Here is a 17,232-nt window from a genome sequence, read left to right as displayed (position 1 = left end):
ACAAATCTACTGTATGACCTTCACCTTCCTGTATGGAAACAGGAGTCACTTCTGTGCACAAAGTGTGGTCAAAAGTACTGAATGTAACCATATTGTTGCAGTTGGTAATGATCTTCTGCAAAAACAGATGTCTCACTGACATTGTATCAGCAATTGTTACATACTCAGCCTACTTTAAAATTTTAAATTTACATTAGGAAAGATAAATGGAAAAACTGATTACAAGTACAGAAATAAAAATGTAAATAATCACCTGAAAAGTAACAGTTGAGTAGACTGTACACAATACTGGTACACCTGATTACAAATATACACAACTCAGTAAAGTACTAATAGGTGTTATTTTTGTGGCATGTGTTGCAGGTATTCATATGGCAACTGTATTTTAAATTGTACAAGTTCACCAAACCACATCCCACTCAACTAGTTACAGCAATGAAGTATTACACCTGAACTTGAGCTAAACCTCAGGTGAGGATTCAACCATGAAGATGAACTCAGTTGTAAAAAAACTGAAAGCACCCAGTCAACATGGTTAGGGATGTAACAGAAAGTTAAGACCAAGTGCTTTGCACCAACACATTATGGAAACAAACATTACACTGGAGTGGTTTAGGGTTAAGAGAGTGAAAGGCCTTGAGGACCCCAGTCACAGCCTCAACTTACATCCCTGTTTAGGGCCACTGGAAAAGACTGATCAGTGATGCTCCCCAAGAAACATGGTAGCATTTTAGCTAATCCATTCATGCACAAAAGTGGGACTAAGCTACTGTGGAAAGAGACTAGATATGTTTCATTATTAGCTTATTACAGGCAAAGGGCCATGTGGGATAAGAATGCTTAATGTGACATCCAAGGTAGTCCTCCTCATTAAATCAGGAGGACTGGTTTTAAGTTCATTAACCAATTTGAAGTTAATGAATTAGACACCACAGAAGAACAGGGTTTTCCAGGCATTTTTATTGCAGCACAGAAAACCAAGACAGGCATTAATGCCTCATTCCACTCGAAATCCTTCATGCAGCCTAGTCATGTCTGTCACTTCCCACTCAGGGCCAGACCACCCAGGCTGCTCAGACCTGGCACCTCTGGACTCGGCCATCTTTGCACACAACCCAGAGGATTCCTCGGTCATAGGACACATGCCTGGCCACACCAGCTGCCCTTAGAGCCCACCACCTCCTGCCAAAGGGGTTACAGGCATCAATACCAAGCCTGCAGGAAAAGGAACAGGGTTAGAGCAGCCTAGAATTAGGACAGTCATTCATGCAACCATGTGCATTAACCCCTCCCCCAGCTCACCTCTTGAAGACCACTCCATTCCTGTTCACCCCATACACACTGCCATCTGAGCCCACCTCCACCAAGGACAGGGAGCCCTGAATGGGGTACCACCTGTCGGAGCCTTTGCAGGAATCCCCACTCACATCCAGCTTGACAAAGATCTGATCCAGCCTATTCACTCCCCAGCAGCCAAAAGGCCCACAGGAATAGTACTTGAGGGAGCCCACAACAGGAATCCAGGGGATGTTGCCCTGGCCAGCATACTGCAGCACAGGCCCGCTGTTCAGGCAGAAGATGGAATTGGCAGCATTGACACCAACCACAAACTTGTCTCCACCAGCATCAATCTGGATGAGGGAGCCTGCAGAGGAGAGCAAGAAACAGCTGTTCTCAGCAGGGGGTAGTGCAGTGCTCATTCCTCAGTATGAGGTCATGAACACTTGAGGAGTGAAAGATGTTCTGGCTGAAAGCAGCCACTATCCATGGAAAAACATGAAAGCTATCATTTCTAACCTATATAGATCAGCTGCAGCCTCACCTGGTTGCACTTGGATCCACCTTCCAAGAAGCCACTTGAACACAAGGCTTGAGAGACTCACACTCCAGAGTCCTGCTGGCCCCACACTCACATGTTTCCCCTTCATGGCCAGAGAGACCCAGCTGTTACCCTGGTAGCTGACCAGGTTGTCTGCATTGTCAACTCCACACACTCTTCCAGCACCAGCATCTATCTGCTTCAGAATGCCAGGCACAGCTCGACACTGCAGGGCTTCAGCCACAGACACTGGGAAGGAGAGGACACCACTGGGTCAATGATCACGTGGAAGCAGCCTGGGCTTAAGGCAACATGGGATCATGAGCATCTGACACTGAGGGACTAAGTCAATATACGAGGACAGAAGAAACAAGCCAATAGGGCATTAATGAATCAGCAACAGCCACAAGTGAACAGAGCTCCATACACAGAGAATCAAAGGTTTGCAGAATTTCAAGAGCACACAAACATCCATGTCATGGATTTAACACTCAGGCAACATCTTTACTCAAGATCAAATAACTATACTGAAATCCTTAAATACTAGCAGCATGCAGTTAATCCTCCCATCTGCCTTTGTGCTGCCCCTTTTAGTCAAAGCAATAAACCCAAACCTTACCTAGAAAGAAACCCACAAACAAACACAACACACAGCTTCTCCCTTCCATGTTGATGAATGATCAGACAAACCTCATGTATAGTATAAGCCCCCCCCCCCCCGGTGGCCTTTATATACTCAAGACTGCTGGGCTTCAGGTCCTACACACACCTGTCTAACCAGGTGTTAAATTGTGAACCATAACGAGCTGCTGATTGAATCACTCAAGTATCAATTACAGAAGACATCATTAATTATATTCTTTCCATAGACCTTATCCTCAGGGTTTGGGAATCATGGCGACAAAAACTGAAATTGAAGCCCAGTGCTTCAGATAGTCACGAGCTGGATTAGTACTAGTATCAGCAGGGACATCCTCCAGTAGTGCAGGTCAGGGGTGGTCTAAATTAGATAACGAGACAAATAGTTTCATTGCAAAGCTGAATATTTGGTTACTCTTGCTCTTTGTAATGAGATATTTTTTTTTCATTTCAGATTTTATCTCCCAGATTAAAGATTAAATTTTTCTGAGCACTTAGAGGAAAATATCTGGGCCCTAGATTGAAATATTCCATTTGGACAGCACAGTGGTGTGGATTTTAGGACTGTAGCCTCACAGTTCCTGGGGTTGATGTCCAACTGAATTTCCTGCTGTGTGGAGCTTGCATGTCTTCCATGCGGGTTTTCTCTATGGGATGTAATGGAAAGTTACTGAAAAAAAGTGTTTTATCCTAAATATGTCCGTTTACGGGCAGAGCTGTGTTGTAAAAGCAGCTGGATTCTTAGAACAAACTGTGATTGTACCCAGCGAGTCAAGGCCATGGGATGTTCTAAGAATATGTTTATCTCTGTCCCAGCAAAAAGGCGATGCGTAACTGCACGTAGCTGTCTTCTCTATCCTAAGGCTAAGACCTATAAGGACTGGAAAATTACTGTCTCGCCTGTCTTTGTTTTACTAACTAACCATAATGAAGTAAACAAATTGAGGTGTTGCATCAGCTAGGTGTATAAAATAATGGACCTTTTCCTATTTTACTTTGAAAATCAGCTCTCACTTGCTGCACAGACTGGTGGTTGCTGTTTTTCCCTATTGCGCAATATGAATAAATGCCTTACTGAGTGAATGAGAACACCTCTCCTGGCTCGTCTTTGATAAAATTCCAAGACAGGGACCACTTTGCTACCAATTTAGAAAGGCATCCTGGCTTTTCAAAGTAGTTTACATGTATGTAAAAAGTTATGTCAATGATTAAAAAATTGCAGTTGGAGAAAGTGTGGACATTCAAAGGAAGTAGATAGATTGATACTTTATTGATCCCATGAAAGAAATTGCAGTGCAACAGCAGCTTAACACAGACAACACAGCAACAGTGTAACGAATGATACAATAATAATAATACAATACATACAGTACAATCAGTACAGTGAGAAGTGCACTACAAAGAGTTACTCACAGTCCAGAACACACAAAGAACAGTACACAACAAAGTCGTATTGCACAATATAAATATGAATATAAATGTATTGCCAGGGTCCCTGGCATATATTGCCCAAAAACGGTTTTAAACGGGAAAAAGAAAAAGAACAGCTGTATCAGTTTACTGTTCAGTCCAGAAACAGGTCCCTGTCAATGTTGCCCCTTCCCAGACACACAGTGGATGCGTTGTACAGTCTTATGGGAGAAGGCAAGAATGACATCCTGTAGCGCTCCCTGTCGCACCGTGGTTCGATCAGTCTATTGCAGAACGTGCTCTTCAATCTCACAAGCATGTCATAGAGGGGATGGGAGATGTTGTCCATGATGGCCTCTAGTTTGGACACCATTCTCCTCTCAGCCACTAGCTCCAGGGGGTCCAGGCCAGACCCAATGACGGAGCTTGCTCTCCTGATGAGCTTGTTCAGCCTGTTAGAATCCCCTGCTCTAATCCCAGAGCCCCAGCATACCACTGCGTAGAAAATGGCGCACGCCACCACCAACTGATAGAACATATGTAGCATCTTACTACACACATTGAAGGACCTGAGCCTCCTCAAGAAGTAAAGTTGGCTCTGACCCTTCTTGTAGATGGCCTCGATGTTCTTAGACCATTCCAGTCTATTGTCGATGTGCACTCCCAGGTACTTGTACGAGTCCACCATCTCCATGCCACTCCCATGGATGTAGACAGGAATATATTTGACGCTTTTCCTCCTGAAATCTACCACCAGTTCCTTCGTCTTTGTTACATTCAATTGCAGGTGGTTCTCCCCACACCACTCCACAAAGCTGCTAACCTCTTCCACTGCACTCTTCCTCCTGCCCACTCTTGAAACATCCCACTGTAGCGGCAAGGCTTATTAAAATACAGGAATTAAGTTTGCTGCTACCTTGCCAGTCCCTCTCTCCTTCATCTCAGTGGTGCTGGATACAGAGAGGCCATTCCAGCTGGTTCACATTTAAGGTGTTTTTCTAGCCGATAGAGTGTCCTGATAAGGAACAACTCCCAAAGCTGAGATTCTCCAGCAACCCTAATAAATGGTCATCTCTTGCACCTTACTGTCTGGGACAGTCTTATTCAAAGTTGTTTACAACCCTAAGGTCAGAGTGCATTGTTACCCATCCTCAGCCAATCAGGAACTGGTAGGGCAGGTTAACCCCACGTGGGTCTCGAATGCCCACAGAACGTTCAACCAATAAACGACCGTAGTTCCTCCAGGTAAAACAGACAGCACAGGGCTTCCTTGGGGCGCCTCCTGGACATTCTCATACTCAGCTCCTCCTGGACATCCTCAGACTCAGCTCCTCCTTGACATCCTCAGACTCAGCTCGGACCACCACGTAACGGCCAGTGTGTCCGAGAGTCAGAACTTCACTTTGTTCTAAGAGTCGAGAACGGAGGTTGCCAGCACGTAACCAAAGGAACCACCCGAGGTTAGCCCAGCAGCAAGCCTCGTGAACCCACTGCGAAAGCTCACCTGATCAACAAGTGAACTACGGTCAGAACTGTGGACAGCTGAATCTGTGGATTCAGGACTCGCGCTACATCAGGAACGAACCAGTCTTCTTCCTGTCTAAAGAGTGTGACCTGCTTGGACCCACAGTCACTTTTCTCCTGTGCACAAACTCTGCTAGTTTCAGCCAACACTAACTAGCCGGTCTTCAGAGAGCATCAGCAGCGCACCGCAGCAGAAATCTCTCCCACTTCACTCTCGCTGAACCAGCACTGCCTGGCACCGAGCCAGAGAATGCTGATTGGACACAGCAACAAGCCTGCTGCTGTTTGTGTCCGCGGGAGATCTGAATCCACACAGATTGGATGAGTATTCAACATTCTGCATTACAGCTCGAGAATTCAATTGTTACCTCAACCTGAGATTATATCAATTTAATTCCTATGAGTGATGTACTTGCTTTTGAGTATCTAGTGTAGAAGTTGTAATCCAAGTTCATTTACGAAACGGTATAAATGAATGATATACTGAACGTATGTCCCTCTTGGTCTGTAAATCTTCGTGACTGAATATATACCTTTTGTATTCTGCTAACCCTCACGATAAGATCTGTTATGTTTATATGCACATTTTATGTATTATTAAATGTATTGTCGTGTATTAGTATCCGTGTGTGCGTTGCTGAGTATCCCTCTGGGTCGGTCTTCTAATAGCCATCAAAGAATCATTTTGTGACTTAATGCTACAATTAATAATTGTCCCAGTAAATGCACAAAACCCCTACATTTATTGGTGCCTCATGAGAGGATGCCTACACCACAATTGCACAATTGCAGCACATCTGAGAACTTCTGCAGGTGGCATGACTCTGAGTTGTATTTAAAGTCCGAAGTATAGAGGGTGAAGAGGAACGGAGAAAGAACTGTCCCCCGAGGAGCCCCTGTGTTACTTACTACCTGTTCAGACACACAGTTCTGAAGTCTCACCGACTGTGGTCTGCCTGTCAGATAGTCAGTGATCCACAAGATCATGGAGGCACCGACTTGTTTCTCCTCCAGCTTCCTCCTTAGAAGTAAGGGCTGGATAGTATTGAAGGCACTGGAGAAGTCAAAAAACATAATCCTTAAGTGCTGCCAGCCTTGTCCAGGTGTGAGTAGGCCCTTAGCAGCATGTAGATGATTGCATCCTCCACACCAAAACTGGGCTGGTAGGCGAACTGTAGGGTGTTCAGCGATAAACTAACTAGAGATCTCAGGTGGGATAAGACCAGCCTCTCCAGTGCCTTCATGACGTGAGAAGTCAGCTCTACTGGTCTGAAGTCATTGAGGACAGAGGGGCACCCTTTCTTTGGTACCGGGACCAGGCATGATGTCTTTCAGAGCACAGGGACTCTCTCCAAGCGCAGTCTCAGATTGAACAGTCGCTGGAGCACTCCACTCAGCTGATCAGCACAGGCCCTCAGAACTCTGGGACAAATGTCATCTGGTCCTGTGGCCTTACCCTGGTGCAGCCTCTTCAGCTCCTTCTTCACCTGGTCAGCCGTGATGGTCAGCCTTGCCTGGGGGATGGTGCTCATAGCGCTGTAGGTGCTGCAGGTGTTAATGGCGGAGGTGTTGGAGAGTGGCAGCTGTGGGGGATGGGGGGGTGAGCAGCTGTTGGAGGTTGTAGCTGTAGGCGGCCATGATTGTGGGGGGATGGAGGAGGTGTTGGGCAGTCGCAGCTGTGAAGGCTTAGGGAGCGTGTGGCTGTGAGGGGATGGGTGTTGAACCGCAGAGGGCCCTGAATCAAACCTGTTAAAAACTGGTTCAACTCGTTGGGCATCTCCAGGTTCCCCTCCGTTGCACCCCCAGCCTGTTTGAAGCCAGTGATCTCTCTCATGCTGCTCCATACATCCCTCACCCTATTCCTTTACAGCTTGTCCTCTACCTTCCTCCTGTAGGCGTCCTTGTTCTCTCTAAACTTCTGCTTTAGTTCCCTCTGTACACGCTTGACCTCTTCCTTATCCCCCCTCCTAAAGGCTCTCTTCTTGTCATTCAGAAGAGCCTTAAGGTCACTGGTGATCAAGGGTTTGTTATTGGAAAAGTAGTGTACGTCTTTGGTGGGGATGGTGTTGTGTATGCAGAAGTTAATGTAGTCAGTGACACAGTCCACCATGTTGTCTATGTCGTCCCCATGTGGTTCGCACAGCACATCCCAGTTGGTAGCCTCCAGACCACCACGTAGATCCTCCATAGCCTCCTAAGACCATCTCCTCACAGTCCTAATGCCCGCAGGTTGGCGCTGGACAATAGGCATGTATAGTGGTGTAAGCAAGACGAGGTTGTGATCTGATCTGCCAAGGGGGAGAAGGGCTGTGGAACTATATGTATCCTTAGCATTGGCATATAATAAGTCCAGTGTTTTGTTTTCTCTGGTCGGGCACTTAACAAACTGGTGGAAAGTAGGCAAAGTGATGGAAATAGAGACGTGGTTTAAGTCCCCTGATATAGCTAAAAAAGCGCTAGGGTGCTTTGTTTGTAGCCTGGCTGTGACTGTGTGTATGACGTCACACGCTGCCTCTGCGTTCTCCGTAGGTGAAATGTAAACAACAACAAAGATGGCGCATGTAAACTCCCGTAGCAGATAGTATGGACACAGTCCTATGGCAACCAGTTCAATGTCCGGGTTATAGACGCACTCCTTAACATGAATATGTCCAGGATTACACCATCTGTTGTTGACAAGCAGAGCGAGCCCCCTCCTTTCCTCTTACCGCTCTCGGTGTTTCTGTCCGCCCACACTGGCTGAAAGCTGCCGATGGCAACATTCGAGTCCAGAATAAGTACCTGCAGCCACGTCTCGGTGAACTCCCTTGCTCCTCACCAATGCTCCCAGTTCGTCCATCTTGTTCACTAAGGACCTCACATTTCCCATGATGATCGAAGGAAGATAGGGTGTAAATCTCCTTCTCTTTGCCTTTCGCGTCGCACCAGCCCTACAGCCTCGGCTTCTCCTACTCAGCTACTCTGGAACTGATGGCTTCTCTCCAGTGAGTAGAACCGGACGCGTTAGCGCGATCAGCTGGTCCCGCGTGTAGACAATGCCTCTGTAGCTATCGGCATTGCAACCCGATAGAAACAGAGGTCCGAGTATCAGAAAAAACAAGAAAAAGTATCTCAGCTTTCCTGGCATCCATCATGTTGTGATCTCAAATCTAGTTGCCGGCAAGGGTATGAAGAAAAAACACTAACACACTAGCACTAACTAACTGAAAGAAACAAAGAGACACAGAGCTGCTGTAGCAGGCTGCCACTAACACGGCGCCATCTTCTTAGATGCGTTGTTATAGCTGCTTGTTGCCCTGTTTAAGGTAGAAGGTCACCCCTGTCTTAAGCAAGACATCCCACTGATTCTCTCAATGTTGATCTGCCAGTCCAGATTGAAAAGAGATGAGTGCGTGAGGTTCAATCTGGAGCTCATACAGGACTGTGCCACAGTCATGGGATTCACAGTCTGTCTTGGATCTCCATTTACTCACTTGTGAGTTTCAGTTCAGTGCTGCAGGGGTTCAGGCAAAGACCTTCAAGCTTGTGGTGGTGGAACTTCTGTTCCAGTGTGGGCTGCCCACGAAAGACCTGCTTTGATATGACTGGAGACATAAGACTTCAAATCAGCTTTCTAGATGAAGTGAAAAACAACCGAGCCGCCCTGCAGTGAATGGAACCTTTCTGAGCTACTTTACATATCAGAAAGCTCTCTGGATTCTTCTGGATTCTCTCAGAGGTTGACAGCTCAGTGGATTCATTTTGTGTTGAATGTGGAGTTAGTCTTCTCCACAGCCTTCTCATAATGACCTGATTCTATACCTGATTTCAAATCACAGCTATTGATTTCACATGCGGTCATAAACTGCCTACCATTTATTTTAATGACGGTGCTCATTTTCCAATAAAACTGAAAAAAATTAATAAACAAGACATCTGATTCAGCATAATCATGTCCGATGTAATAAAGTTTATAAAGTGTAAACATCATTAGAGATGAGGCAAGAAGATTTCAAATAGGATCCTGAACAGTGGTCCCAGGAGAAACAAATACAACTCAAATTGAACTTGAACTTTATTGCCATATTTAACTTATACTCATTTTTCTAAAACTGATATACTGGCAGGATGTAACACTGAGTTTTTGTCAGAGTTCCATCTCTGTTTACATCATGCTGGGTCTTGAGGAAGAGCTGCCAACAGTGTCCTGTTGTTCCTTGTCCCACTGTAGCTGCAGCCCAGAGCTCCCTGCAGTGCAGAGCACCTGACTCGTGTGCTTGTGGAGTATGTGCTGCCACTGCCTCTGCAGGATCCCAGGGGCCCTGAGCTCCAGGTAAGACTGCTAGACTCAGCCGCTGGTGTTGGGTACAGGCGGCAGACGGTGTCTGAAGAATACCTGCTCTTGCATTGTGGAACCTGTGAAAATTCACAATGGCTGTACATCCTTTTGCAGAGCACAATCCCTGACACATGTGCTGTATCCTTTTCTTAAAAATGACTCATTTCCAAGGTTTGAAAAAGGAGACATTAATTTGGAAAACATATGGAAATCTTAGTATCAAAATAATGCTGACCCAGTGAAGTTCACTACACACAAATATATTGATGTTAAACAAAAATACACTCGAGCTGATCTCCTCAGTGTTTCCGAAATCATCCTCACAAAAAACGCCGGGTTGTTACTCATGTTGGTCTGAGACAGCAGTTGGCTGGGTGTCAGAAAGTGGCTCAGCCAGTCAAGCTGAAATCTACCTGTGTCAAGATAACAGAAGGAGGCAGAGTTCATTTCCAATTTGTGATTTCAGTTACACTGATGTTCATATGTATTTAATATTTAAATGATTAATAAAAGATTTGCCATTTGTGTATAATCACACACACCTGATTCCTAGTCTCTACTTCATCCTCTTGCATCTGCTGCGTCTGGTCAAGCTGCTTGGACCAGGGCTGCACTCACAGGGTTGTCTGTTTTTTCAGTCTGTGTCAAGGAGGCCTTGAAGGAGTATGTCCTCATGAGCTTTGTGGCATCCCTTCACAACCCCAGCAATCAGGTACAGTCAGAGCTGCAGTGATCTGGCCTCGCTCTGCTGTCATGTGTCAGTGCTCTGTATCCTGCTGTGCCTGGGAATGTGTGAAGTACTCCTGAGGTGTGTGGAAGGTGTGAGGGTGTTTGTGTGTCTCAGTGTGTGCAGACTGGTCCGCTGTGGCGATGTGCTGTGATTCCTGTCCTCAGGTGAAATATCTGGAGTCGCAGGTCCTGATTGCAATGGGGCAGGAGGGCTACCTAGGGCTGGGGGGCACAGTCTTAGCTCTGGAGTACATAGTGAAGAACTGTGCCCTTGCAGACGACACCACCCAGGTATGGAGCTGCAGTTTACGGTTCTTTGTCAGTAATGTTCCTGAATGAACATGAAATAAAACCTTGGACTTCCTGTTGAGCAGCACCCTGAGAACTGTCAGTCCATCCCAAGTCTTTGGCTTTCCCTCTTCTTGCACAGCATGAGCATGTCCCTGCTCTACACTGAGTGGGATAATGTGTGTGTTTCTGTGTGTTCAGGCTGAGCAGAGTGTGAGCAGCAGCACTGTGAGTCAGAGCTTTGAGGCTGTGCTGGCCTGCTGGTGTGCCGATGATAGTGTGACTGAAGTAAGTGCCTCTGTCTACAGTCTCTGCCACCTGAGACTGGAAACCTCTTCCAGCTCGATGCTCAGGCAGACTGTTGCCAAGCCTGTCTATTTTCTCCTTTCTTCCTCTTTCACTGTGTTTTTTTAGAAGGTGGTGCTGCTTTGTAGCAATTGTGTTGACGAGCTGGAGGTTGGAGTGGCCTGTGTTTTGTTGTGCTCTTGCCAGATGCTGTGGCTGTACCTGCTGATGTGTCATGAGGTTCTATCTGTCAACCAAAAAGAAACATGACAGTGGTGGTGTGGAGACACAGCAAGAATCAAACACTGCAGGTCCCTCACAGGAAAACACACAGGAGTTTCCCTCTACAGACTCACAGATTGATCCACCATTGGAATTAGAAACATTAGATGTCATCTATGTTGGAAATATTGGAAATGATTTGAACTTGTCATCCAGGCAGTGATGACGTGGCACAATTTTATCCTGCAGATGTCACAGACGATTCCAGTTTAGCTCTGCAAAGTTCTACTACTGGGGAAAATGTGGAGGATAGCAATATCATTAGTTTTCAATGGACACCTCTCTGAGATGGGAGAACAAAGTCTAGAAGATACTTTGCCTCTGGCACAAGAACTCAGGGAACCAGACAAAAAAATCTGGATGAACGCCTTTCACATACTCAATCAGAAATTCAAGTAAAGCTTCTACTATCAAATGGGCAATATGAGAATGGATATGATGAGGGAGGCGTTCTCAGAGATTGCCTCTCTGAATTCTGGCATGAATTCTATGAACAATGTACAACAGGCAGCACTTTCAAGATACCATTTCTCTGACATGACTATGGCAAGAAAAAGTGGCAGAGTATAGGTAAAATTATTTCTTTTGGTTGGCAGAAAGAAAAGTATTTGCTCATCAAGCTTGCTCCTGTAATCTTGGAACAGGCAGCTCTTGGATATGTGAAGAGTGATCTTGTTGACAATTTTCTAAAGTATGTCTCAGAATCTGACCGTTATACCTTGGAATGTTGTCACAGAGACTTCAACAGTTCTGGCCAAGATGAATTACTGGAAATCTTGGACAACTACAGCTGCCGAAGAATGCCAAATGCACACAACATTGAACAAATTCTGCAAGAACTGGCTCACAAAACCCTTATTCAAGAGCCTGCTTACACTATGTTATCGAACAGTGGGAAAGTGTACTCGCTCCCCTCAGCAAAGCCCTTGAGGAAATGAAACTGTGTATGAAAACTTGCAGCCAATGGCAAGGAAAAGCATGCGGTCACTGAAGTTTCCCTGCACAATGAATGCACAGGAAAAGGAAATATCAAAGCATATTACAACATACTGTACCTGCGAGAGTGTGATGGAAGGAAACACAGGCTCAGATCTCTTTCTTGGCAAGACTGTAACTGTTGACTTCACTGATATGCAAAGATTTGAGAGAAGACCTATGGCACATACATGTGGCTGGTATTTGAGAGTGTCTATTCATTATGATAGCTATCCTGACTTCAGGTGTGAAATGAACAAAATTTTGGAAAGTAATATATGGGTAATTGACATAATTTAGTATTTTAGTCTGTCGACCTACAGACTACCCAGATTAGAAATATGTGCATCTTTCACCATTCAAAACTTTTGGTAAGGTATACTTATTCACAGTATGCATTTAAAGGCCATCTGACCAAGTCTGTACCTTTATACACTGTATATAAGCATATAAGATGATAATATGAGTTTTGAGTGTACTTATGATAGAATGTTCATCATTTCAATTAAGAAATTAAAAAGTCTCAGGTTAATTTGCACTTTTTTTGTCATTTTGGTACAAGAATTTCTTTTAGACTGATTGTTCATATATTGAGTGAGAAACTAATGGATGTTTTTTCACTTTCAAAAAAGTATGGTGATGCAGTTTTATAAACACGTTCTTTTTGGAGCCATGTGCGTTCTCTAAGCTACCAAGCACTTGTGCCAATGAACTCTGCTGCCATCTAGTGTCTAATGATGTTACAACTTTTGCGTTGTATGTTGTTTAGTCACAATATGGTAGCAGAGTTTATTTGCACAACAACTGGACAGTTCATGACAAAGATGAATTCTAAGTGCTCACTTTGGTCAGCACTTGATTTAGAATTAATCTTTGTCATTAACTCTTCAGTTAGACGTTTCTTGGGGTAGCGGTAACTTTGCAGAACCTGAATTTCTTTTATTTGTGTTTGACTAGTTTGGCTATTTGCGGATTTTGTCCGACATTTTTATGAAACGTCAAGATTGCAGATGAGTTCAAATTCGATGAGTTCAAATGCCTTGCGTTTAGTGAATATTATTTGTACTCTATTTTCATTGCATTTGGTGAAAGGAAATGAGAGAGGTGAGGTAATGTTATTGTCAAACATTTCATATAATGTTAGATAATGTTACTGTCAAATCAAAGTTAGGTTGGTTTTATGTGTGAACATTATCTATAGTCCATTAAAGATAGTTTACACTGTTTGCATCTTTTGGCACATTTACTTTCATTTGTTCCCTGTTTCATCCTATTTCACACTCAATGTTAAATCAAATCTAAAGACAACACATTAACAGTGGTAACATCTGCTGTGGCATTTGAGAAAAACAAAACACCCTTATACCTAGATCCCACGTTTATAAGCAGTTTATCTTATCCAGAGAGCGCAAAGTCCCCTATTCTCCTATTCCTACTCAAGGTCCAGCCCATTGAGGACCATTTCACGTAGTCTTAAGTAAAGGTCAGTGATTTCAAACACATCATCTGGCATTGCAAGGTTGTGTTCAGCCATCAGTTCAACACAAAGATTATAGACATCCTCCTCAAAGGGATAGTCCTTTACACAACAGTCTTCTCGACAGATATCAACTTTGATTTGGTCAACTGCCTGCAAGTAGTTCTGTGCGCCATATAAACATGGGGAAGGCATGCATCACTGAAGGTCGTCCACTGGGAGCGCAAGGGTTGTGAGTCGGCACGATGACCAGCAGCTGACCCTGCATATGTAAATAGTGTCATAGTAGTTTTAGTGTCCTGTGTAGCCATATAAGTGTATAGCCTGTTGTTAAGTAAGGAGGACCCTAACGATGTGTACGTGTTCCGTCAGTCTCCTCATGTGTGTGCATATCCTGCATTCGGTTTTAGGTTTACTTATCGTGTCTGCACTAGTCCTTTGTCCTGAGAGAATCTGTATACGCTACATTGGTGTCAGAAGCGGGCAGGATGGCAACCTGTGGCAGACACTAGCTGATTCTCTCAAGCGCTGGTTGACCCTAAAAGAGACCGAGCCCACCGGCAGCACACACGGAGCCTGAGCAACTCCTGGGTGCGACAGGTGGCCACAGCCCTTACCAGGGCTACTCAGTAGTGGTCCCGCCAGTAGAATTGGGGCGACTGCCCGCTACTCCCGCCCAGCGGGTGCCCCAGAGAGGAGATGCCCTCCCTGCCGGAGCCGGCCAGCTGTTCCTACACCGCGGCGTGGTTGCGACCCGGTCACTACGATGGGGAAGCGCCTTGGGAGACATACAAGGCGCCGTTCCAGCTCGCGGCCCGGATGAATGGCTGGAGCGGCTTCCAGGTGCTCCTGGACATCCCGGAGGAGGACCGAGGCAAATACGCAGCGCTGGCAGCAGCTCTCCGGCTGCGCTTCGGTGTGGAGGAGGCGCCAGACCTGATGCGGGAAAGGCTGGCCCTGCGGCGGCGCCGACCAGGAGAGGGACTGGGCCCGGTCGCCGCTGATGTCGTGTTCCTCGCCCACCGGGGATACCCGCTGTACCTCCACTACCGAATCGAGGACCAACCCTGCCTGGCCCTGCTCAACACCGGCTCATCGGTAACCCTACACCAGTCGGGCGTCCTCCCCGACACTGAGGGCACCAACCGCCCAGGATGGGAGGCCTCCAGCCTGCGGCTGAGGACCGTGACGGGACAGCTTGCCACCTGTCTGGGTGCAACGATGGTCCGCCACCCCTGCTACCTCACACCCATCCAGGAGGACTGCATCCTGGGGCTGGACCAGCTGCACCGGGCAGGGGCCACTTTGGACTTGGCCCGGCAGGAGTTGGTGTGGCAGGGAGAGCGACTTCACCTGGTGGAGGGCAGGCTCGGCGAAGGCCGAAGGACGCGGGTTTGCCGGAGCTGGGGGAAAAAGAGGCAGTGGTGCCGGGGTGGACCAGGCCTGCGAGCCGGGGAGCGAGCGTGCTGGATCCTGCCCCTGAGTCACCGGGGGAACAGACAAGGCGGCGGTGGTGGGGGCCGAGCGTTGCGTGGAAGCGAGGTGCGCCGTTGAGGACCTCTACCAGCGAAGCTGCGAGGGCCTCGATCGGGACCAGCGGCAGCGGCTCCAGGCGCTACTCACCAAGAACGAGGACCTCTTTGCAGCGAGAGATGAGGACTGCACCCGCACTGCCCTCGTCCAATACGACATCGACACCGGCGATGCTCGTCCCTACCGCCAAGCGGACCGCCACCGAGGAAAAGATCCGGGAGATGTCCGCAGCGGGGTGATTGAACCCTCCGCGAGCCCGTGTCCGGCGCCAGCTGTACTGGTCCGAAGAAAAGATGGCTCGTGGAGGTTCTGCGTGAACTACTGCAAGCTGAACGAGGTCACCCTGAAAGACTCCTACCCCCTGCCAAGGATACATCACCGGGTCGACCTGGTTCAGCTCCCTTGACATCCGCTGTGGCTACTGGCAGGTACCGCTCGCTCCCGATGCTCGCCCAAAGACGGCCTTTTCCATCGGACAGGGCCCCTGGTAGTTTACTGTCATGCCCTTTGGCCTGTGCAATGCCCCGGCGACTTTCGAGAGGCTGATGGAGAGGGTGCTGGCATCGGTCCCCCCGGAACCAGTGTGTGCTGTACCTGGACGACCTGCTGGTTCATGCCCGGGGTTTCAACCAGGCCTTGACGAACCTCCAGACGGTGCTGGCCTGCATCCAGTGCTGGCCTGAGGCCCAACCCCTGCCCAACCCCTGCAAGTGCGAGCTCCTGCGGCGGGAGGTGACCTTCCTGGGACATGTTGTTGGACCGCGAAGGGTGGCTACAGACCCAGGTAAGGTCGCCGCAGTGAGGGGTTGGTCGACTCCCCACACCGCCGCAGAGCAGCGGAGCTTTCTGGGGTTGGCCTCGTACTACTGGAAGTTCGTCCGGGACTTAGCCAGCATCGCTGCCCCACTGCACCGCCTCACCAACAAGGGCCGCCGTTTCGACTGGGACTTCGGCTGTGAGACGGCTTTCGGCCGGTTACGCAAAGCTCTGGTGGGGGACCCCATGCTGGCCTACCCCGATACGCAGTTACTGTATATCCTGGATACCGACGCGAGAGACTCGAGGGTGGGCGTGGTGTTGGCGCAGGAGGGGCCAGATGGGGAGCGTGTAGTTGCCTACTACAGTTGGGCTTTGAATAAGGAACTACCGCGTGACGAGCTGCCGGCGGTGATGGCGGTGGTCCGCCACTTCAGGCCGTACCTGTTCGGAACCCAGCTCTGGTCGAGGACCGACCATGCGTCCCTCATCTGGCTGCTCCACTTTAAGGAGCCGGAGGGGCAGATGGCGCGATGGATAGAGGTCCTGCAAGAGTACGACTTCACTGTCGTGCACCGTGCGGGATCTCGCCATCTCAATGCCTATGCTCTCTCGTATCACAGGGGCGCCGCGGACTGCCGCTACTGCACCCAGCGGGAGCAGCGTGAAGGGGTCGTCCACACCGTGGCGGAGGCGACCGCTGCGGCCACGGCCCTGGAGGGGCCACTGGGGGTGGGCCTGTCAGACCTGGCGCAGCAACAGGCAGCTGATCCTGACGTGGGGCCGGTGCTCCGCTGGAAGGCAGCAGGAGCGCGGCCTGTGCCGGAGGAGCTCCCCCCGCACCCAAAGTCCCTCAAGGCCCTCCGCTCCCTGTGGGAGGCCTTGGAGGTAAGGGACGGGGTGCTGCGCCGGGGGTGGCGGATACCCTCCATTGGCGAGATCCGGTGGCAGCTGGTGGTACCACAGTCGCTCCGCGGGGCTGTGCTTCGAGCGGTGCACGGCCAGCCAGGCATGGGGCATTTCGCCTGTAAGAAAACCCTGCAGCTTCTCCGAGGCCACCTTTACTGGGGTCTCTGCCACCGGGACGTGGAGTGGTACTGCCGAATGTGTGCGGTGTGCGTGGTGCAGAAGGGTTCCCCAGAGCGCTCTCGGGCCCCCCTCCAACAACACCAGGTGGGGGCTCCTATGGAGCGGGTG

General features: G+C 48.3%; 1 protein-coding gene across 1 annotated transcript; it reads right to left on the bottom strand.

Moving 5' to 3' along the window:
* Positions 1-1,073: 1,073 nt before the first annotated feature.
* On the bottom strand, positions 1,074-2,487 carry LOC148815452 (fish-egg lectin-like). Its single transcript, XM_088905720.1, has 4 exons — positions 2,439-2,487; positions 1,823-2,068; positions 1,303-1,645; positions 1,074-1,215 (listed from the first exon to the last, which is right to left on the bottom strand). The coding sequence occupies exons 1-4, from the start codon at positions 2,485-2,487 to the stop codon at positions 1,074-1,076; spliced, it is 780 nt and encodes a 259-aa protein (XP_088761846.1).
* Between the last annotated feature and the right edge of the window lie 14,745 nt (positions 2,488-17,232).

The sequence above is a fragment of the Atractosteus spatula genome, chromosome 25, assembly GCF_055471065.1.
Source record: "Atractosteus spatula isolate fAtrSpa1 chromosome 25, fAtrSpa1.hap1, whole genome shotgun sequence".
Classification (NCBI taxonomy): Eukaryota; Metazoa; Chordata; class Actinopteri; order Semionotiformes; family Lepisosteidae; genus Atractosteus; species Atractosteus spatula.
The sequence above is the reverse complement of the archived record's forward strand: the minus strand, read 5'-3'. Positions and strand labels throughout refer to the sequence as shown.

Bases quoted from the DNA above. Each gene is read 5' to 3' on its own strand.
- LOC148815452 (XM_088905720.1), bottom strand. From the start codon at position 2,487: ATGGAAGGGAGAAGCTGTGTGTTGTGTTTGTTTGTGGGTTTCTTTCTA. The intron at 2,069-2,438 runs GTAAGGTTTGGG...TCTCCTTCCCAG, and splicing joins GTTTGTGGGTTTCTTTCTAG to TGTCTGTGGCTGAAGCCCTG. The intron at 1,646-1,822 runs GTGAGGCTGCAG...TCTCCTCTGCAG, and splicing joins GTGGATCCAAGTGCAACCAG to GCTCCCTCATCCAGATTGAT.